The sequence below is a fragment of the Manacus vitellinus genome, unplaced genomic scaffold (assembly GCF_001715985.3).
Source record: "Manacus vitellinus isolate BGI_N305 unplaced genomic scaffold, ASM171598v3 scaffold_6_pilon, whole genome shotgun sequence".
In the NCBI taxonomy this organism is placed as follows: domain Eukaryota; kingdom Metazoa; phylum Chordata; class Aves; order Passeriformes; family Pipridae; genus Manacus; species Manacus vitellinus.
The window spans coordinates 5,834,865-5,858,728 of NW_021940750.1; the positions used below are offsets into that span (position 1 = coordinate 5,834,865).

The 23,864-nt window shown below is 38.1% G+C and overlaps 1 protein-coding gene across 1 annotated transcript; it reads right to left on the reverse strand.

The window, feature by feature from the left end:
• Positions 1 to 1,332: 1,332 nt before the first annotated feature.
• PLA2G4F (phospholipase A2 group IVF) lies at positions 1,333 to 22,658 on the reverse strand. Its single transcript, XM_018082108.2, has 20 exons — positions 22,614 to 22,658; positions 22,224 to 22,296; positions 20,557 to 20,693; positions 19,137 to 19,265; positions 17,647 to 17,687; positions 17,019 to 17,061; positions 15,781 to 15,847; positions 15,310 to 15,479; positions 13,166 to 13,279; positions 12,616 to 12,653; positions 11,554 to 11,689; positions 10,673 to 10,809; positions 9,366 to 9,588; positions 8,704 to 8,818; positions 7,335 to 7,472; positions 6,775 to 6,882; positions 5,656 to 5,850; positions 5,178 to 5,344; positions 3,937 to 4,123; positions 1,333 to 2,658 (listed from the first exon to the last, which is right to left on the reverse strand). Exons 1-20 carry the CDS (start codon positions 22,656 to 22,658, stop codon positions 2,429 to 2,431), a joined length of 2,493 nt encoding a protein of 830 aa, XP_017937597.1. The 3' UTR covers positions 1,333 to 2,428.
• Positions 22,659 to 23,864: the final 1,206 nt, after the last annotated feature.

Here is a 23,864-nt window from a genome sequence, read left to right on the forward strand (position 1 = left end):
GCAGGACACCACACTTGAAATAAAGTTAGGATATGAGAAAGATAGGTTAGTCTGCAGGCTATTTTTGTATACATCTTGTTTCCAGGCTAACATGCAGCCTGCATGCATACCTACTCCTGTAAAAGTATGGCAAGAGCAAGACTTAAGCACCCATGTGAGCTCTTCCTCAGACAAAAAAAGCTGACTCATTCCTCCCATTATCAGGGTTCCTTTCCCAATTGGCAGTCCTTTGTGAGAGAGCTCTAACCCTGGTACCCAGGATAAAAACACCAAAAAAAAAAACTCCCCAAAAAACCAAACAGCAAACAAACCAACTCCAAACTTACCTGCTTCCCATTTCTTCTGAATGTTCCTTTGACTTGGGATACCAGGCTGATCTCTCCTTAATAACTAGGCTTGAATTAAATGCAATGAGAAAAGACACATTCCTCCTACAAGACAAGATGCATCTTAACAAGACTGAAGAACATATGCCATACAGTAAATGCACAGACTTGGAGATAACTCCCCTGCCACAACATGGAGTTTCAAATGAGGTGGCTACTTAAACATAAGTTTAGGAAATTAAAATTAACTATTATGGCCCCATATCTGGTTCCAATAAAGAAGCTCTGCCACTGTGGAAAACCTTACAGAGAAGCTGTGCCTTACATAACTCCATTGTACATGTACATTTTCAGTAGAAATTTTGGAGAAAAACATTTTACCTTCCCGTCTATTAGGTAGCACCTAAATAGTATATCTCCACAGTATCCAATCATCTCCAATTAGGAAAGAACCTCGAAAACAAAAACGTAGAAATAAATCAAACTATGCAGTTCAACTCAGCAAAGTAAAATAAGTAAGAACTCCTACAGAGTGGGTAGTCATGCAGCACCAATTATAAAGGAAAATTATAACATTAAGTTGCTGTTTCTCTTATTCCAGCTTAAGTAAATAAGTGCTAAGAACATAAAGGATACATCCTTCCAGATATCAAGAAAGTTTGATCACCCAGATGAAGGCACAATTTGAAACAGATCTAAAAAATAAATTTTGAGCCATGCTTCCTCAGAGAGAAGTCTCACAATGAAAAGATTACTTTCTACTGCTGTGCAACACCAGCCTGACATGGACTCAGTAACTTGTTATCCCACTGTCAAGTATCCCGATGCAATAAAAGAAATTATGCAATATAGTATTACATTGACTTCCTTGCTTACTTTTTATTGAAATGAGGAAAAATATATCAAGACAAGTGTTTATAAGAAAGACTGTAAAAAGCATGTGAGAAAAACTAATATTTATTAAAAGTGAAACACAATAAAAAATGTATCAAGAATCATCCTCATCTATAAGCCTTTACATTCTTTCATAAGACGAATTTCCTGTCTCCGGTTTTCAAATACAGAATCAGTACATTCAACTCAGTGTAAAAGCCACAAAAGTAAACAATGCTTGTTTGTCATTGTTTTGTATTACATATTTTTGTACCATATATTTTCCAACTGCATAATTCAGTCCTTTTCTCTGAGCTTTATGCAAAGTGAGGTGAATTCCATCCCACAGCACTGCAGCACATTGTTTTATTCATTCACATTTGTAAGGTGTGGTTACTTTGACTGTTGATGTTTCTGAAATATATAGACACGCAAATTCCTCCAACAAAGGTCTGGTTGAACTGCACACTGAAGTGTAAGGCAGAAAATATCTAATTCGAAACCTTGAAAGGAGCCTTCCTTCCTCTTATACACAAAGAGAAAGATGAGACTCATGGTACTTTCATCACACTTTCATCATCTCATGATGATCAAACTGTAGGAAGAAGCAACACAATCCCACAGTGTGTTTTTAATTGTTAAACATAAAAAAGTGAATATTTATTTCCTCAAAAACAAATTGTCTATGAAATTAAGGTACTCAATATTGAAGTTCTGGTAGACTAAAAGTCATTAAAATCCCTGAGAAGGGTAGGGAGGAAATATCACAAAGATCTTTGAAATCGTGAATGGCAAAAATAGAAAGCAAGTAATCACTGTTCAGTCTTGAAAGTATGCAGGCATCATCCAGTAACAAGTTGAAAGCAAAAGGACACATCTCTCTCAGTGTGTGTGTATCTGTGGAATTACCTGCAAGATGATGTAAATTGTAAAAGTTCAAGAAGGGAGATTCAAAAAGCAGGAGAGATAAAAGTACAGAAGAAATCAGTGTTTCCCCAAACACTAACACACCTTTGACAAAAAGAGGTGCATCGTTTAGTGGAGTTTGGAAGATTATTCTCCAGATGCTGGAACTGTTTGAATAGACCTCCCTAATCATCTGGCATCAGCCACTGTAAATTGAGATACTGGGCTAGATGATTCCTTACTCTTCCCCACACAAGGAAGCAACATCCATGTTGTACGGTACATCCCTTGAGTTTTCATCAGAGCGCAGCTCTGGAAGCTGATCATGTATTGGACTTATTGATGACCTTCTTCAACTTCCTCCTTTGCAGAGCCAAGTTTAGGGTTTTGAAGAGAGTGTCCTTGCTGTTCAGAACATTGTAGCGATTCACTTCCACTAACCTGCTGAAATCATATGGTTCAAAGGTGAAATTTAGTGTACGGTAAGGAGAATCCTTTGACTCAATGATGAAGTCACCAAAGGATTTCTCTTCTTCTGACTCACGTTCAACTCCTGCAACAAGAAAGAAAAAAAAAAAATCACAAAAAACCCCCCAGCCATGGAAGACTCCTTTTAGTTCAATTCCATTAGGAGTATATCACAGATAATTCTATTGAACCTTAACTTTTTCCCCAAAGCTCCTCTGCAGAGACTTCAGTTCCTTCCAAAATATCTGGAAGCTGAAGGTAAAGTGCTATTATTTGGAGCCTCTTTCCACTAGGTTCCAAAATACATTTCCATTGTGATAAATTGTTTAGTTCATCTACAATCATGCTTAAAATAGGAAATATAAAGCTCAATTCTTCCTGGAAGTACTGCTCTGCACTAAAATAAAAGACACATCATGAGTTCAACTGCCCTTAGGACGTTAGTATAAACTCCTCAAAATATGGTAATTGATTTTTTTAGCACCCTGCCACTTAAATTTAAATACCATTTCGAAAGGTGAACATTAAAGTAGTTTGCTAATAACACTTTGCTTGTTGCTCTTAGAGAAATGAAAGTCTCAAGTCACATTCAAGCCTAACACTTTGAAACTCTTCATCTTGATGAGGAAATGCAGTCAGGGCCTGGCAATCATTACAGTATTAATATAGACAGCATTAACAGTGTGCCTTACATCCCCCTTGCCTGCACCAGTCCTGCATGTTCTTTTCTATGTATTCCAACAGTTTTCTTCAGGATGCTGTTTTCTCCCTCATATGAGAAAAAGGACATTGATTTTTGCCTGTCTCCTTTAAAAGGTAAATAGCATCATGTTTCCCAGCACTCTTGCTTGATAGACTTTACAGCCTATATGAATCACATTAAATGAAGAAAGAATCATTTATCACTTGATCTCACACTACAGGGGCACAGGTCACTTAACACAAGTTACATGATCTGACATACAGATTGGTCCCCAATACCTTGCTGCTTAGTGGTTTATTCTTATTCAGTAAACAAATGAACTCCTTATACAATCTGATTATTAGTTCTTTCCTATATATTCAGAGTAACTAGAAGTAACAGAATCAAGTATCAGGGCAGAAAGGTTCAGAAAGAAGCAAAAATTTAGCCTAATTTTGATTCTTTCGGCCCTTAGATTTTATTTTTTTGTCAGCCTCTTCTCCTACTCTCCCTTCCAAAAAACTAGTGGAAATTCATTCTGCCTTATAGGTAAATAACAATTTAATAATTACAGGGTAATACTAAGATGAATGAAAAGAGGAACACTGAACGCACTGAATTTTCCCCATCAACACACCCAAAGGATTGTTACAAGAGCTCTTTAAGATATAGTTCCTTTACCTGGAGCCTTGTATTTCTGGAAAGTGTCATTCACTAATGGGAAATGGACTACAATTGGAGCCTTTGGATTATTATCATCCACAAACATGTAACACTCCTTTGGCTTCTTTTCATCTTCCTCACTAAATTTGATTTTTGGAAAAGGAATGTCACGCTCCTCACAATATTTCTGAGTCAGCTCTAAAACCTGTTGTCAAAGAATAAAAAAATAATTGCAACAGAATACCAGTTACACCTCTAAGATCATCTAACTACAATTCTCAAAGGGAAAGAGACTTCGACTAAAAAAAAAAAAAAGGGGGGGGGGAATGTGACAGAACCTCAGCTTCAAATCAGCAGAAACAATTTCTCTGGCTGGTGATATAGAAGAATGAAGAGCAGAATTGAGAACTGCTAGCAAACATCAGGTTGCAGTTGAAATTTTTTATGTATCTAAATCTATTCACCTTGACTTTTCTGCACTTAAAAATGAACACTTTTATATACATAAAATAACTTGTTGCATGAAGAAAATCACCAATAACCACTTTTCCTTTAGAAGTGTATATCAAAGTAACAAAGATCTTATGAGCCAAACAAACGCTCTTATTTTACGTAACAATCTACTTAGGCTTCTGAAAATTTTTGAATCTTATTATAGTTGTCAACTTTCTATCTCTTCGTGACCTTCATAGGAAAAAGCAGAGAAAAATAATGCTTGAAATGTCTTTTCCTATGAAGACAGGCTGAGAGAGTTGGGACTGTTCAGCCTGGAGAAGAGAAGGCTCTGAGAAGACCTTACAGCACCTTCCAGTACAAAAGGGGGCTTACAAGAAGGCTGGAGAGGGACTTTTCATAAAGGCATGTAATGATAGGACAAGGGGGAATGGCTTTAAACTGAAAGGGTGTAGGTTTAGATATTAGGAAGAAATTCTTTACTCAGAGGGTGGTGAGGTACTGGAACAGGTTGCCCAGAAAGGTTGTGGACTCATCATCCCTGGAGGTGTTCAAGACCAGGCTGGATGGGGCTTTAAGCAGCCTGGTCCAGTGGAAGATGTCCTTGCCCATGGCAAAGGGGTTGGAGCCAGATGATCTTTAAGGTCCCTTCTAACCCAGGTTATTCTATGATTCCATGAAATACATAAGGATTTATTTTAATTTATTTGTTAGAGTGTGTATTGAACATCAACTGATCTGCTGTCATTTTGAATATTGTTCTGTGCTTTTATGTTCATGTAATGATGTTCTGCTACATCTCTCACCTCAAACGGAGCTTCCCAGGAAAAATTGAATGACAAGATAACATCCACATCCCTCTCTGGCTGAAGTACCAAAGGAAAGGGAGAGTTGATAGAAAAGCCACCATCCACTAAATATAAGTTCTCTTCCATGGGGGTCAGCTGGTTGGGAAATGCATCCAGATGAGTACCTGTAAGATACTCCAAGTAACGCAAGTAACTATATTGGTTCATTACACACCTCTCAGTAAAAGCAACAAACAAAGTTTATGCTAGTGTTATAAGAAGAAAAAAGACATTCCAACATGCACCTTTATCTGAGATTGACCTGTGAAGTCTTATATGAAAGAACAAACACAGTGGATCAAATTTTTTGCTACAGGGTAAGAAAGGGTATACTTCCTGACTTCAGCAGAGCAAAGTCAAGCTCACTTATGTTCTGTGATATTGACAAAGTATTAACATATTATTTAATATCCCAGACACAAACAGACTCATTTACCTCTCCAAGTCACAAATTTCTTGATGTTAACATAATCTTTATGAAGATACAATCCCTTCATGAAGTTGAAGGTTTCTCCACATGTGACCCGGGACTTGAAGAAATCCTGAAAAATCTGTAGCAAGGGGCCCCCAGGTATAACCAAGCGAGTCTTCAGTCGTGCTGGGTCTCGGAAATGGAATCTTCGGCAGTCATCTGCAGAAGTCACAGAACGATGCAGAACACAAACAAAATGCTTGTCCAGCTCCAATATTTCAATCAGACCTGTTTCTAGAATATTTAACCAGCTGTCCTAGGGCTGAATTTCTCCTCCAATAAGAGTACTGCAATGAAATGTAAATGAGCTGCATATGCCACAGTTGGATGATTTACATGCACTGTTTAATGGATATAGCATTACTCATAAATCATTGCCCATATTAATTTCAAACAAACACAAAGAAACCCTTGTTACCAAGTGACAACAATTTCTGTCACATAAGACAACATCAGTCAAGCACACACAGTAGCATTTACAGTTACACAACAACAAAAAGGGTGGGGTGGGGGGCCAACTAGGGCTGCAAAGGCAGAGAAGAAAAAATCTCTTCTTCCACTAGTTACTATAAGGCTATAACTATGCACAGGAATAACTTTCAGCCTTTAAAACACTTCCTTTTCACTGCTAGGGGGGCAATGTATAAATGGAGATCAGTGCATAAATATACAAACAGTTTATCAAAAATTACAAAAAGCAGGACAAGGGAGAAACTGAAAGCCTTTTTTCCACCTCCTGCTTAGCAGTCCAGCTTCTATTCTTCCTCTTCTCACAATTACAACTCCTGCACTGCAATATGTGTTTAAGACAGTTCCCAGAACTCATCCAAATTTATAGTCAGTCAGATACAAATTTTTTTAAAAAGAAGGAAAGGAAAGTGTATTAAAGAAAATGTAATTCCTCTCTTCACTTTATGTGTGAACAAAGGGAATAACACACGGTAAAAGAGAGATCTGCCTAAATCCATCCTTAATGCTAACTCTTGAAAACTACACACAGCACATTTTTGAGTCATATTATTGCGATTATTCCAAAACCAGCAATCTTTTGAAAAATCCAGCTCTTTTCATGTATGCTCTTACCTACAACTTTTATAACATCTTTGAAAGAATCTAGAAAGCTCAGTCCTATACCAACCACCTTCAGGCAGATGTCATCCAAGCTTGCCGCAAAAGCACTGCCCCACATTCCTGCAGGAGACATGTGGAAGAATTTAGTACTCAAAAGGCTTTACACAGTGTAACCAAAAGGTCTATAATTCCATTGCCATTTGTCATGGGAGAAGGCTGTCACTTGATCCCTACTATTCTAACAGGTGATGTTTGAGTTAATCATGTAACAAATTCTGATTTAAAAATATAACGCGGAAATTTTTCCTAGAGAAAAACACCAAAAAGACAGTAGAGGAAGACCTACAGCAGACATTTTTGACAGGCAGTTCATAATAGAGTCATCTTGCAGACTCAGGACATCAGACTGTAATATTATGAACCAATACCTAAAACTCTGGAGAAAGACTTGATATTTTTTACTTCAAGTTCTTTAGCAAGGGACAAAAAGGCATGGACTTAAGCCCATGAGTCCTGAAAGCAGCATGGTTCCTTTCCATCTCCTCATTTTAATCATTACCATAAGATCATACCTTGTAGGAAACAAATCCTGGGCTCTGGATGTTTCTGGATAAGTCGTCCCATGAAGAACTCACTGTCAAAGTCCTCTGTTCTGACAAAAGCTCCATATTTGCGAAATCCAACTTCATAAGGAGTGAACTCACACCATTCTAAGAACAAGTCAGCAGGATATTTACTCATCTCAGAAGAAACATAAGCAAAAATATTTATCTGGTATTGTTCACACAAGGGAGACAGAAGGGAGTTTCCCTACACTTTTCATGATCACTATGGATTTCCCTGCCTCTCTTCTCAGTAAGCCTCTATCTATTATTAATTAAAAAAATCATCTATTATTAACAAAAACTCTTGTACAGGCTTTCATCCCATCTTGCTCCATCCTGAGTTTGCCACTAGAGAAACAAGCTGCCTATTTTACTTTTACTTTAAACCATTTTGATGGCTCCCTTTTCCATCCCAAACGGAAGTTACTTCATTTTTCTCAGCTTTTCTTCACACTACATACCATCTCTCAGAAACTACTACAGTACTAACTTGAAAACTCGATTGGCCCACAGTGTCAGTCTTCATTGTCTGCCTATCAAAAAGTCCCCTCCTGCCTGAAAGATTTCTACAAATAGCTGAAAGGTAACCAGAAAGATCATCAAGTCCAACTCCTGGCCCTGCACAGAACAATCCAAAAAAACACAGCATGTGTCTGAAAGCATTACCCAAATGCTTCTTGAACTCTGGCAGGTTTGATCAAATTAAATTCATTCACAAATTCATATGACATCAAATTAATTCAAACTCCTCCAGAATAAAATAAACAAAAGTCCCCTAGAGGTACACAGATGGACATAAACACTTGTGATTGTGTCTCCTGTATCTATCCCCAATTGTTGCATCATGTTTAAAGTTTCAGTGAAGGACTGGCCTTCCATTTTTTTACTGTAAGAACTCAAGCTTCTAAAATCCATAATTTTGATGATGCAAACTACAAGGTGGCCAATTCATCATTTTACATGAATCCTACAAAAATTATTTATTTATCTGAGACTTAAAAAGAAAGTGGTCACTTAATTACTAAGGACTCTAATTCTCTGATTCAGACACAGACGTGTATTATAGGAATCTTCTCAGCTCCTGAAAATTTCAGGCAGTTTCTAGCAAAACATGTGGAGTAGCCAACAATGTTGAATCTCATTTCTCTATTTTAGCCATGATGAAGACATTTGCTATCAAGATGATAACACTCTGCCAATCAGTATTCTGTTGCCTCTTGCACTACCAACTGCTGCTTGAGCCACATTTCCTGTTGTCAGCTGCTCACTACCCAAGGAACTGGATAGGTGAAAGGAATTTATTGATTTTAGCAAACAAAAATAAATTTCTGTATACCTGCAAAGTCACCACTGCTCATATTGGGTCTCACATTGACAGCTGCATAGATAGGGTAAGGGTTCTGGGCCCATTTCACTGCTTCTTGCTGATCAGACAGCTTTGATGGGTCTTCCTGGTCACAAGCAGGGAAGGAGAAGCACACTCAGGCAAGTTCTGTACCCATACTTTGATAACTGGAAGCTGTTGCTTAGCACTTCTGATTAACAATACTATTAATTCAAAGTCCCTTTTTGTCCCACTGTCGAGACACATGGTTAGATTTGGCCAAAATATTTCTGCAGTTGCATACTTAGAATGTCTAGTGTTATTAATGAACTCAATATCCCTCTGATTTCCAGTCTCAGTTACATAGAAAATACTGCACAGTAATGCCATTCTGCAAAACTAATATCATTCTCTCAGGTTTAACCTGCCCAATATAAAAGCTATTAATTTAATAATAGTCATTCCAAGAAAACACAGTTTTTTTTTCTATAGCACTGTATGACTTGAAAATTCCTGAACAAAGAAGATACTATGTTTATTGCACAATGCTGTCTATGCCAGAACAGCTTACAAAGGTGGAGAGTAATTGGTTTCTTGAAATAAAACACGTAGGTACGTAGAGCTCCCACCCAGAAGACAAAAAGCAGTACACATCCAAACATAAACCCTTTTACCTTCTGCTGTAGGAAAAATTCCACAATAAGGCCCCACAAATCTGTAAAGGAAACTTTCCGTCCACTATTCTCCATTGCATTCAGCTCCTGGAAATAGTATTTCAGTCGTTCTGGGGAAAATGCCCCTCCTTTGCTGCTGGACACAGCATCCTGAGCTCTTCTGATTGCATCTTGAAGGTCTTTCTGTGACCAGTTGGGGTCTTGATACAGTGTCGATAAACACCTGAAAATGCTTATATTAATGTCATCAGTAACAAAGATCCTCGTGTAAAGAATACTTTTAGCTAGTTAGAATTAGTGTTGCAGCACTTGAGAAGTCTAGTTGAAAGTCAAACATCATGAAGAGTAGAGAGTCCATAAATAAAGGCTCTCTGAATTCTAAAATGTGCTGGACACCCTGACACCTACAGGACAACTTCATCCCAATTGATAACTTGCCTTCCAAGGATGCTCCAAGCATCATATGCAGGCACACATAAACCAGTTCATAAACCTGAGTTAACTCCAGACCATAAAAACTACAATAGACTGGCTGACAGCAAGGGTGTTACTTCATGCAGCAATAGAGGCCACAGCCTTCATCAGAACACAGGTCTGATTAAAGAAAAAACTAGTTTGGACCACTGGCTACATTTGTTTGGAAGTGTCTCTGAGTCAAAAAGGGCCTGCCAGATCACACGGTCAGTGGAAGAGAACCAGGTACATAGGAGTTAATTTAACACACAAAGGTCTGGAAGGGAGGGTTACACTGTCAGGTTGCACAACTCCTCAGTGAAATCATTTCACAAAAACAACGTGTACTTAAAAGGGATGACTTCATCACAGACTTTAAGAACTGAGATACTGAAACATTCTAGCCATGTCTAACATTTCAGCACGTTGCTCCAGTCCACCAAAAGGCAAAACAGTGCTGTGTCTCTCTTCAGCCACTTACACCATTTTGGAAGGTGATGACATAGTGGCCCATGTGGACATGTTTCCAGTGACTTGCACCACATCAGTTATCTTCTTGGCAAGAGTAGAGAAGGGAGGAGGGTTTTTTAAGTCAGTGCTCTGAGCAGCTTTATTGATGTAATACATTCTAATATTCAACTGTCAGACTTGCACAAGCAGCAGATTCATAAATTTAACCAGCAGCTGCATGGGTTGGACATGATAATGAATCCCTTAAACTCTTCAGGAGTCTTACAGGTGAAAACTGATAAAACATCAGACTTTGCTGCCTGACTACAGATGGTACAAATGCAATTTTGCTTTTATTTTGCATCAACACTAAGTTTCTGTAGCCAACACTGCATACAGCTTACCAAGTAGAGCCAGAAATCCCACTCAGATATATTGCAGCATCCAAAAGGCCCAGCTGCTGAAGTCCAGCAAGACTGCCATAGAACGATGTCAGTGCTCTCATCCCACCTCCAGACCCCAGTACTGCTATGACTGGAACCTGCAGACAGCAAACTCAGGAGTCACAACCACAGACTTTTGATTGCCAATGAATTATAGAACTAATCCCATTCAAGTCTCACTCAAATTAAAAAAAAAAATAAAAAATACAAAAATCAATATTTCTATTTACTTTTCAAGTGATTTCAGGTTTGATTTCAAGCAGAACTCCTTTCCCTATTTTGTAATTGAAATATATTGTTTACTATAAAACAGCAGGGTCAGTTAGGGACAGTCACTTACTGAAACTGTTATGTATACTATCACACATTTACTTTCATACAATATATGTATGAGCACAAAAAAGGCAACTATTCTTATAACAGCAGCCAAACACCACCAAGCAAGGCATCAGGCCATGGCCTATGTAGACATAAGAGTGTCCTCAAATAAGCAATTAGGAAGCTATTCCTGTGGTTTGAGCTTTAATTTAAACATTCTGAGACAGACTTTCCCATCACAGTTCCAAGTCTAAAACCCAAGATACAAGAGTTCAACAAAAGAAAGTGCATACATTCTGAAATTTCAATGTTTTGCATTCCAAAACACACACACACACCCCCCTCAAAATTTAAGAAATATAACAACATTTGAGACTTCAAAACTAAAACATACCAGGGACCTATCTCACACCACAGTGAATGCAAAACATGTTTTCTGTTATAAGCAAAGATTCTTACACCCTCTAATTATCAACCAAGCATAAAGGATTTTATCAATCTCACTACAGCACCGTGCTCAATACCTCATCTTTCGGAGGGGATTCTTTTAAGTGAAGACTCTTTCTCAGTGCCTCAGAAACTACTTTCTTCCTTTTGTCCAAAAATTCTCTCTCCTCTTTACAGAGGTCGAAACCCAGACGTATATCAAGATCCCAAGTGCTGAAATAGAAGTCAAGCAAAAACACACCCAGATTTTGGAGGATTTGTAATTTGCACGAAAAGAAATTTTTGTGAACACAAAATCTGGGTGCTGATCTGAATTACTGGATCAAACTATTAGATGAAATTTTAGTATATACACCAGCTATTTTGTACGACAGCTTTTGGAATTGAAAATGAAACTTCTCCACACTGTATTTCTCCCTTAATGTTTAAATTCAAAATTTGCATCAAACGGTATTCAAATTAAGCTTCAGGAATTTCACAGAGGAAGAAAATATTCTCAGTAGGTGAAGAAGATTGTATGAGGAGCAACTGACATCATTGTATTGATATGAATGGTGAAATGAGGGGAAAAGCAATTTTAAAACAGAAATTTCTGAACTTAAGAGGCAGAAGGGGGCAACTGCAATTGCAGTTCAATTAACTTGCTATGAGTTCATAAAAGGGGAGCAGAATCTTCAGACGACTGTATATTAAATGACCTTATCAACTTACTAGCCAACTGCTTGGTTTTCAGTTATTCTTTCCTTTTTACTCCTTTCTTGCACCCTGCATCTATTTTATAGTTCAGGCTCTTCCCACACAGAGGTGTCCCTTCCTATTTGTCAGTACAGGACTGAATATATTTTGGGAAGTATCTGTACCTAACAAAACTACTTAATATTTACATCATCAGCTATTTTACATTTAAGTATTAGGAACACAAAATTTGTACAGCTCTCAGCAGTACTGACACCAGTACATTAGATAGTATTTGGAAATTGAAGAGTCAGAGCTTTAAGAAGAAAAATAATCAAAGATATTTTATTTTATTCTATCCCAAAAGATCAGTGGAGAGAAGACATCTCACCAGAAAATTGAGGACAGTCACTCAGAATAAAGGCCCTTCCCTCATTTTTAAAGGACTTGAGGTTCCCACTCACCTCTCTTCAGTTTTCAAACTCATATCCAGACTTTGTCCCTGTGAAAAGAGCAAACACATCTTACAACTGATAGCAATTATACAGGTGGAACTACTAAACAGAGGTTATGACATCAACAGAGTCATCAGATATTAACCAGAACAGTACTCTCTCTCATAAAATGACATCTCTGGAACACCTTTCCCTTGCACCTATTTCAGACATTTTCAATAGTCTCCACAGAAAGCAAAAACATACTCAGAGAGCAGCGTGAAAGAAATTATTTCTTCTGCAAGTGTCTTGCTTTTCTCCTCCTCTCATAATTTTCTTTCACACTCTGACAGACTTTTTTGCTCTAGAAAGTGATGAACTTCATACTTACTTTGCAAGACCCCACTGTGAAAACATTTTTAGAAGAACTTCACTGAGTAATCCCATTATTTCATTCTACATATCCAAGAAAACAGCACTCCTGAGAATCACATGTAGCCTAACTTTCCACATGCCTAAAGGCATTGGAGGAAAAAGTTATCCCATGCATGTTAAAACAAATGCAAAATATTGACATTACCTCTCCCAAAGAAATGCTTCTATCAACTTTTTCTCCAATAGGAAGGGAATTAACTGGTACAGTTCCCAATCCCAGAACTGTAGTATGCTTTTCAACATCAGGGTTCACACCATCCTAATAAAAAACAAAATCTTAATTGGGCTGCACAGAAAAAAAGTTAAAGGTATGACTTTCATATGTCAAAACAGCAAACAATTCTTAATATCACTACAGCTAAATCTTTCCCAAAAGTCTAAGGCTTCTCAAGAGCATCCTGCTTTCTGCTTGACAGATCTTTGTCAGGATATTTCTTTCATTCAAATGGGGTTTTTTGGTTTTTGTTTGTTTAGGGGGGGTTATATGTTTGTTGTTCTTTGCTTTTTTTAATATACCTGTCTGCAAAAAATCTTCACCTTCAAGTACAAAACTTTCCCCAAAAATAGTTGTGTTCTTGCAATCTGTCTTCAAAGCAGGATTTGGAAAAGATACCAACAAAGTAACAGCATGAGACATACATAAAAAATACTACAAAATAAGCAATAAGATAGTTTCCCTAGGGACAAATGATAGCATGTAATTTACAAAACCTAATCAATTTTAAAAGCAGAGAAAATTAAAGTTTGCCAGGAAATCCTTGAGTTTTCTCCCATGTACCAAGTGACAAGCTCTCAATACTGAGCTGTGTGCAGATTCCTAACTTTAAAAGACATATACTAAAAAAACCTCATATCAGAGGGTCACACACAAACCTACACAGCCTACCAGTGGGATGGAGCCCATACATCCACCACAGGGCTCAACCCTTGGGAAGAGACAGTATCTTGAAGGAACAACAGGCTGTCACCCTTCTCACACCAAGAACTGAAGTCAGACAAGGAACTACTCATAGATTTCACAGATGTTTTCTGACCAATAACAGCTGTCCCGAGTCCAATGTCTGACTAAGCTCACTGTCCTCCTCCTCCTAACAGGGGAAAATAACATGCATTTAGGTACAGGGCAAGCAACTCTACCACGTTCCTGGTACTCTCCTACCTCTGATAAGAGAAGGTCAGACTTTCATGCTCTATGCCAGCCACTGAAGGAGTATGTTCTGCTAGCCAAGGTGGTTGGGCTGAGGTTTACCACCTGCTCCAATCTCCATGGTTGACTTCTACTGTGTTTTTGCTTGCCCAGCTCTGAGTCTTTGACCACTTTAGTCCAGGTCTCTCTCTTCAGCTCACGTCTGCTGCCTAAACAACCCCATGTCAAACCTATTCTTCCATATACTTCCTTGTGTCCTCTTCTCCATAGTTGCCTCTAGAGTAGTCAAGATCACCATTTGCAATCATGCTGCCCAACAGCTTGTGGGCATGAAAAATATCATAGAATAAAGAGTTTCCTTGCTCTCATTTTTGGTGGCAACAGTCATCACAATGAATATTCAGTCACTCCAATAGGATGCACACGCTGCATGGGTACTTGTACAGACTGCAAAGTAATAGACAAAGCTAAATAAACCTTTACAAGTGACAACTGATTTACAAGTTTCTAATAGAAAGGACTTCCTATAGAGTATCTTCATGCAGCAAGCATGCACAGAGTTAAATTTCTTTAATCCCTGAGTTTGAAGAAATTTTAAATTGTTGGGGAGTGTATATTTTTAAGACAATTTCACCTCCTTACGCAATGTCAAAGACACAATGCAAAGTCTGACATTTTAAAACAAAAAAAATAGTACTGTGTAAAAAACAATGATAGATAAACTTATCTCTCTGCCCATAAATTCCTAATACATGCCCAGAAAAAAATACATTCATTAAAGGCAAGCTTCTAGCCTAGAAAATTTTGGTCTGAGCAGTTACAATATTACAAAGCTGCATCCAAAAGGTACATCTGGAAGTGACTAGTAGCCTTTTTAATAGTTGGTCCCTAGCACCACACAAATATTTTACTTCATAAGAGACTTCCTTTAATGCAAGCTTTTGACATCCACAGGTACCTGAATAAAAACCAAAAACTGACATCCCTGAACATCTGAAGAAGTCTCTGGCCCTCTTATGATCAAATCAAGGCCATTCAATTTATATTTAAGGACATTTTCATGGAAATAAAGTCACCAGTTTCGGAGTGGATTTACTCAAAAGTGGGTTGTAAATTTTGTAGTAATCAGCATGGATGCTTACCTGTAGAACAGATATGGTTTGCTCCAGCTGCACTTGCAGTTCTGGACACATTTCTTTATCCATATGAAAAACAAATGAGGTTCCATAATGCTTTTCATTATCTGGTGTCCAAGGAATACTCAACTGCTTTTGATATGCCCCTGGGACAGACAACTTAACTTCACAGCACCCTGTGCATTAGAAAAACAAGTTTAGATCACAGGAGCCATTTAAATAAATGTTGAAAATCAAGAACTTGTTAAGTGTAGCTGAGACTATGAAAACACAAGCAAAAACTATTGTGTGGTACTCAGTAGAAGTGACCCTATATTATTAAGTATTAAAAATAAAAGCAAAATTGACTTAAAAAGTAAATTTTGTAGTCAGTAAATTAAAATGCACTGTACAGACAGAGAATCAAGTGTCCCTTCTCTCCCAAGGAATAAATATGATGAAAAGTAGTGCTGACTTCAACTCTACAGGCAGTCCTACCTTGCTGTTTCTCTTTTGTGTTTTCCCCTTTGTTAACAGTGCCTTGCAGAGACAAGCAAGGATGAACCTATGTAAAAAAGAAACCAGCTCTGGTTATACAATTTTTAGTTCACTTCTTTGTTGAAGTTTAATCTACCTACTATATGAGGTGTAGGTTTACAGATGCAAGCTGTCAAAAAAACCCACTAAGGATTGTTTTGTTATTTCAAATAAAGACCAAGTTTTGTTTCACTAGGACAGGATTATTTGCTCTTGTTTCAAAATCAAAACCACTCTCCTTATTCCAGTTACTGGAGCTTTTTGCAACCAGTACTTCATAGTTACAAGCTGTCAACACCTGGGGTTTTTCTGGTTTTTTACCTTTTTTTAATGCATGTGTGAGTACCTATTCAGAACCTGTTCAGAAGTAAGCACTTCGTAAATTCTGCCATGACTTTCTCTCCCAGCTTGTCCATGTCCTCATAAAATTTAGTCTCTCACACCATTCAATCATCACCCCTCTAGGACAGTAGGTAAGATACTTAGTAGGCCACAATTGCCCTAAAAGAAACTACTCCAGTGCCTAAATGTAAGACTAATTTGCTAAGGCAAATTGGAACACAAAAGCTTCTCTCCTGTGAAATAGTTTGCAGAACTGTGCTGTTAAGTGCCACCAATTTTTCAGGAAAAAAAAGTTAAAACTCTACATTTCGACCATTATCCTTTTCTCCTTACAAAAAACATGACACCAGTCCCTTTTCTTTGGAGGGAGAAAAGAGGTAGTAATACCTTTATTTTTAACATATAACACACGGATTTTCTTAGATTGATTCACCCAAGAGAACAGGGAGGCAACACCTACTTAGTAATGGCATTGATAAAAGCTTTGAAGTAATATGTATTAAAATTAGAAGAGGGACTATACCTGGCCAGCATCTAGGCTAGAAAACACGATACCATCTTCAAGACTCACTTGCCTCATAAAGACATTTTTTGTTTACATTTTTTATAGCAGCCCTACTGGAAAAAAAAAACCAAACCCAACAACAAAAAACAAGCCACACCTTTCTGCGAGTTACTATCAAGTTTTAAAAATTGAGGAAGATTTTAAATTAACAAATTGAAAAAAGAAAGGTAGATGCTGGAGAGAATAGGAGCTATTTGGAAGCAGGAGTGGAACACTCAACAATTCTTGCTACTAAAAACTTACCTTCTGGAGTAAATCACAACATATATGATTCTGACTTCCATGTACTCACCACAAGGACTCCATTGGTCAATACCTCTGTAGGGACATCTGAGCTGAGAAAGCAAGAGATTTAACGTAAATGAGTTCTGTTTCTAATTTGCTTCATCCTACTTTGCAAACTAACTGCCTGGATAAGCAGTGGGGTAAAAAGGCCCTCACTGGGGGATATCTGTGCAAACACCAAGCATATATCCCTTCACAGAACAATGGAGGTTGGGAAATAAAAAAATTTGTCTGCAACTATAAGCACGTGCTATAAGATCTCCCCATCTCAGTTATTGTGATAACTTAGAGAAAAGCTGAGCTTAGATAGGCTATTAGACAGATTAAATACTCATCTGTGTATTTCACATGGTGAACTGTGAAAGCTTTCCACTCCTAAGTAACTAATCCACAAAGTGTTCATTTACTTCACATGAAGTCCAGCAAAATTTCTTTCTTTTTTGGTACCCCAAAAGTTTTGATGACTGGAGCATTAAGGATATTCGTGGTCAACCTTTAATGAATCAACTCAAACACCACGGGGAACTATAAAGCATTAGCCTTTCTATGGGCAAGACTGTCCCTGCACAGAAAAAGTAACGAAGACAACATATTTTCAGAGCTCAATTTCATTCAGCTCTTCACGGAAGACTCACCATTTCTCCAAGTAAAACTCTACATCCAGCTCTTCATTAGCCTTTGAAAACAAAAGTTGGACACTGGTGACCCTTTATCTTGAATATATAATTATGAGACATTTTTCCAAGAGATTAAGCCTTCTTCCTGTTACATACTTATAGTAACCTCCTGTTAAAGTAAGGGCTTTTATAAAAGTTCCAGTTAAATTTTGAAATATTTAAATTTATGCCTTTAGTTGTTCTTATTGTTCTTTAAACACTCCTCTCCTCCTGGACATATCCTATATGACCAGACACATCTATGTTTGAAGATACAAGGGCACACAAGTGAGATTTGGCTCTCAGATCCATTACTCTGCTTTGAGAAGAAAACCCTCCTCTGGCTCAAGTCCCACTGCAGTGCCATCTCTGCAAATACCTTCTACATGAGGTTTTGTGCTACCTCCCAATAATTATTATCATTTCAGGAGCTTGCACTCTTAGGTCATTGCTTTATTTGTCTTCTACAGACTTTGATCCATCCATCTTTTCTCCTACCATAACATATAGTAAATATTTGATACCAGACATAATGCAGCTTTTAAAATAACCAAGTAGAAGCCAACTTGGGTAATTTTCTTTACTAAAGTCGGAATTTTCAGATCCACAATTATGGATCAAGATGACTTAAGCATTTAGTAAATTGGTAGAGTTAGTGGGAACAAGGGAGTTACTAAGCTTCTTTCCATGATGACAAATCATTTGGAGTGCCTGTGCCACTCCCCAATGTCTCCCTGAGAACTACATACCAGTTATCTTGCTTCTGACCACACCAACAGTATTGAAGCCCAGTTTCTCAAGAAAACACATTATTAGCTCACCTTTAATCCTGATCTGTTGTAGCAATGTGTTTCTGGTATTTACAAAATAGATCAGATTGGTGATGTGGCTTTATCTATGTAAAACAGGTTGTCTTGTTGTAAGTCCATAAACAGGTGCACAGGATTTGAGAGCAGCTGATACACACATCACCCACATAAAGCAGAGGTTTAAGGTACTGAACATAGTTCAGAGAAAATAAGCTTTTCTTAGACTTCGGACTTATTAGATATAGAGCTAACCTTTGCAGCAATAAACTTCTTTTCCGCAAACTGATGATGCCAAACCAAATAACACAGTCTATAATGATTACTGACTGCAAATGTCTTTCATTTTAAAACCAGTTTATGTTCCTCTAAGTCTCATGAAAAATCAATTCCCTTTAAATGAAGATGTTTTAACATCTTCAGAATGAGAGCAGTAATCTCAAATTTTATTTAGCTGAGTCATGCCAAAGGCTGTGGAGAAAACATAAAATCACTAGGGATTTTAGAAACATCCCAGTTGACAGTAAAACCACATAGGCTGTCATCACCTGTTGATTCATTTTTCTCTTCTAGCTTCTACAACACAGACAAGTCAACCAGCACATACTGCCAGATATCTGTAATGATGAGCTGCAGCTATTCACAGCTGAGCCAGGGACTAACCTCAGGGTTCAACCTGAAAGTGCGCAGCAGGGGCCGACCCGGCTTCATGCCCCCTACATCGAAGACAATAGACGTGAGCTCATCGCTGACAAGGACATCCTTATCATAGAGTGTCAACTCCAGAATGTTCTAAAACCAAACAGAAACAAACAGCCTAAGATCAAAGAACAAACACTTCCTGGGTATCTGTATACAGTAGACACTCTGTGCTTTAATCAATACCTTTCCCATTCCTGAAGAAAATTCACTATTTTCAGCAGGGCTTACAGCATAGTTAAGAAAAAAAAGCTCCTAGTTGACAACATGTAGCTAAAATATTTTCTGAGCTTTCCAACTAGAGAGAGGTTCCAGCTGAATGCATGTGACAGTACTTTCCACCCACTTCAGGTACAGATTTGCCTGAGGAAGCAATAGAAATTTCCACTCTTCTAGCACGATTCAGTCCAGGATGTTAAAGGGACTGATCACTTCCCGCTTGGCACTGTCTCAGAGCTGGTAAATTGAAGAAAAACTAACTGAAATAGACACAATGAGTACATAAGGCATCCAAAAAAAAATGGCACTGCAGCAACTAGTTTTCAAGGAGACAAGTCTAAACGTAAAATTGTGCCAGTATAGTCTCATAGCAGTAACCAGACTGAGGCCTCATAAGTCTGCAGGGGAAGAAAAGCTAAACACTAAAGCTTAGCTTTCAATTTTCTTACCATTTAAGCCAATTAGCATTCCACATTTGTCACCAACCATTGTGGAAAGGTACTCCAGTGAGGGGGATAGTTTCTTGTTAATAAGCACCTTATTCCAAAGCCTAGGATGTTATTCAAAGTAATAGTACCATATTAAAACTGACCTTATAAAGTACAGTTTCCTTCCCTCTACCATTAATGGCTACTTTGAGAATGAATGCTGACAATCTGAAGACTTTTTTCAATACTCTACTAGGTCCTGCACAGACAGCAGACAGATGTACTGTCCCTATCCAAGAGTTTGACTTTTGGTTTTCTTCATCATAAGAACTGCTGGCAAAACTTGACTGCACGAACTAGTGGCAGTGAGTAGAAATTTGGTTCCCATTATCCTCATTCAGACAGCTACACTGTGAAAGTAGAAGCAAACATCAAATAGAAATTTGTTTTATCACGAAATTTCCTTGAACTTTACCAGGTAGTACCATAAATTCCCCTTCCTGAGTTGCATCACAAGGATGTTTACGGAACATTCTAGCTGCTATTTACACAAGAGTGCAGTTACAAACTGCTGTGGTTATCACTGGACATGCATAGTACAGCTTTTTGTACCACTGAAGGCAACTGACACCTTCCAAGCAACACTGGTTTTGAGGGCTGGTTTGAATGAAGTATCAAAAGTAAGCCAGTATACAAACACAAGTAGTCCAACCAGCTCCACAAAGTGCACTCCTTACCTTGACAGCACTATGGATTCGATACCGGAAAGTTTCATTCCATTCTGGGTTATCATTGTTGTCAACAACCTGAGTTCGGGAGACTATGGGAGATGCAGTGGGCAGCTTTAGTTCCACATAGCAGTCTGCCTTGGACACTACAGCAGAGAGAGCAGAGACAGACGTCAGAACGACTTTAATCAAACGTAACTTTTCCCATAAACTCCTCATTTTCTAGATCTCATTGCATCATAGAAAAGTGCAAATTTAAGACTGGACTTCTAAAGCAAAAGCCTTTAATGAAGTACATGTTCTCAAAGGGCAGCAAATTGAATATTAGGTACCTATATTTCTTTTTTTCTGGTTCATCCAAATCATAAAGCCCTTAATAAAAGAAACTACTATTTTAAATGAGGAAGATCAAATTTTGAAAAATGATTACTGCTGATACCAGGCTCATTGCCTCTTGTCTTGTCACTGGGCACCACTGAAAGAGCCTGGCTCCATCCTCTTAACACCTTCCTTTTAAATACTTGTACATATCAATGATATCACCCTGAATCCTCCACTGTGTCACTAAGTAGCCCCAGATCTTTCAGCTTTTCCTCATATGAGAGATACTCCAGTTTTTTTACCACTGATCACCATCCTCTGAGCTTTCAGTCCAGCTCCCTGTCTGCTCATCCAGCCCATACTTCATCAGTTTCTCTATGAGAATCTTATAGGAGACAGTGTCAAAAGTCTGACTAAAGTCCAAGTAGACAACATCCACCACTGCTATACCTTCATTTAGTCTGGCCAGGAGCTGAGCTGTCTGTTTCCATTCCCTGAAAATAACTGATTGTCTTTGAGTTCTTTCTTCCAGTTCGGGTCCCTTCTTCAATGCAAGTATGGGAACAGGTCTTCACTCCAGCTGAACAGATAGGCCATGAAAAAGAACTCTTCACAGTGTGAATCTATCCCTCAGCCTCTCAGGAGGGTTTTCCATTCCTTGAACAGCTATTTAGCATTCCAAGTAGTTCAGTGCTGGATGCCAGATATAAACTTAAGGCATTAAACTTACCTTACTGGATTAAATCTGAAGTAATTAAATCTCAAATGAGTTTTAAAGATCCAAATACCTCAAACATTCCTGAGATCTTTACTTAGATGTGTAAATGGAAGGAAATATATACCATGCTATCAAAAACAGGAACAGATAAAAAGCAGCTTGTCTTGGAATCAGTCAACTACCTACTTCCTTAAAGGCTTCAATGGCAAATAGCAGGTACATGAAATAAAGCACTAGTACAGCTGAGAAAATAAACATTTGGAAGTTAGAATTGAAGATTTCTATTTCCAGGTTCATGAAGACTGTTTAGCAGGAGCAAGGGTGAAACTTGTCATGACCAGAGGGTTGAATCCAGATAAAGGAATACAGAATAGGTCACAGTAGGACAGGTGTAGGAGCAGGGAAAAAAAACATTATCAGGAGTTGATCTTGTTCTGCAAAGTAGCACGCTTAATCTGCAGCTTGGCTCACATCAAGATTTTAAAGTATACATAATGCTTTACAAGAGAAGCTTTTGTTCAGACATAAAGGCAATACAGTATGTGTAAGTAAGAAGCTCCCTTAACAATGCTGCCTGTGTTAGAGGTATGCACTGACCAACCAACCTGTTTTCATAATACCTTGACTAAATACTTACACAGATCTGTACCCCTGATGTTTCTGGCTCGGAGGACTTTCACTGTTAGGTTGTAGTAAGGGTGCTTTTCCCACTGAAAAGAAAGGAACAAGCTAATTTTTTAACTCAATTGCAATGCCTGTTCTATAAACACACTAGAATAAGTCCAGAGAAACAGATCAGACCAGCCAGCCCAAAATAAACTACTAATGAGTCAGTTGGGGAATCTCTGCAGCACTTTCAGTGTCCTGGAGGAAGACCAAAGGAGACCAGAAGGAAAGTCAATTCCCTTTCAGCAGCACGAGTGATATCTTAAAGTAACTCCTCATAGACTTCAGAAAATAAATCCCTTATTTAGGGTTTCCTCTAATTATAGATCAATTTTTAATTGCTTCCTTAGTACATTCTTACTGGACGATAAACAGATACTGCAGCTGCTGAAATAATTATGATCATGACTCGACTAGTTTAAGACTACTTGCCAAGGGCACGTACATGCTTGAGTAAAAGCAGACATGGCAAGAATCTTAACAGCATGGTCTCAAGACATAGAAGGCATATGCTGTTTACAGTGAGAAAAAACCCAACACTTTCTTGCAGGAACACATACTTCATGACAGTTTGAGCAAGAAAAGACAAAACTTAAATTCCTTTTCATTCTGGACTGTTACTGATATCAGCACTCTAAACATGCATGTGACTTTACCAACATAGATCAAAATGTAATCCGTGCTCTTGAAAGCTTCTGGAAGACTATTTTTGGAAAGTAATATTAGTATCTAACTGCCAGCATGTGAAGTGGGAAAAAAAGCCTGACTGGATTCTAGAAGATTATGAAGGAAAAGTGGGGGGAGGGCAGGAGACTTGACAAGAGAAAACAGCATGGGGTGACTTAGTACAGAGACTGCACAGAAATAATTGTGTAGGGCTCAGGAACAGAATGGGATTCTGCCTCATTTTCATCAATTATGACACAATCCTGGCCAGCTAGGACCTTTTTTATTCTTAAATCACATTTTCAAAATGCTTTTCACAAGTGGTCAATAGCTTACATTCATAATTTCCTACATGGTTGGCTTGAGACGAGAGTTTAACTTCAGATACGCTAAGTATTCATCTACAACTGAATTCAACAGGATCTTCACTTACAAAAAAATGCTGCAGACTGACAAATGAGGCACTGAAACAGATTTCTCAGAGAAGTTGCGGATGGCCCATTCCTGGAAGTGCTCAAGGCCAGTTTGGATGGTGTTCTGAGCAACCTGGTCTAGTGAAAGGTACCTCTGCTCATGACAGGGTGGTTGGAACTAGATAATCTTCCAGGTCCCTTCCAACCCAAATCATTCTATAATCCTATGAAATATTATATAAATACATACATATCACTACATACCACATATCACTAACAGGAATCTCAAGGAAGCCAGTGAACCTTGAATTGTTAAACTCTTCTTGAATATTCCTTATCTGATAAATGGCACTATACATGCATCATCTAATATATCACACATGCAGGTACCAAATTAAATTTGGACAAATAAACCCCAATTATACTATTATTAAAGGACTCTTATTTGCAGCACTGACACGTTGAAGATACTTATTCCTTTATTTGTTTCTGGGAACAAGACATGCCTTTACATCTAATTTCACCATGAGCTT

Coding starts and splice junctions, on each gene's coding strand:
- PLA2G4F (XM_018082108.2), bottom strand. CDS start 22,658: ATGATCATAATTATTTCAGCAGCTGCAGTATCTGTTTATCGTCCA. Junction 17,688..19,136: donor CTTTCAGGTTGAACCCTGAG/GTTAGTCCCTGG, acceptor TTGTTTTCAAAG/GCTAATGAAGAGCTGGATGT. Junction 11,690..12,615: donor AGTTTGAAAACTGAAGAGAG/GTGAGTGGGAAC, acceptor CTTCTATTTCAG/CACTTGGGATCTTGATATAC.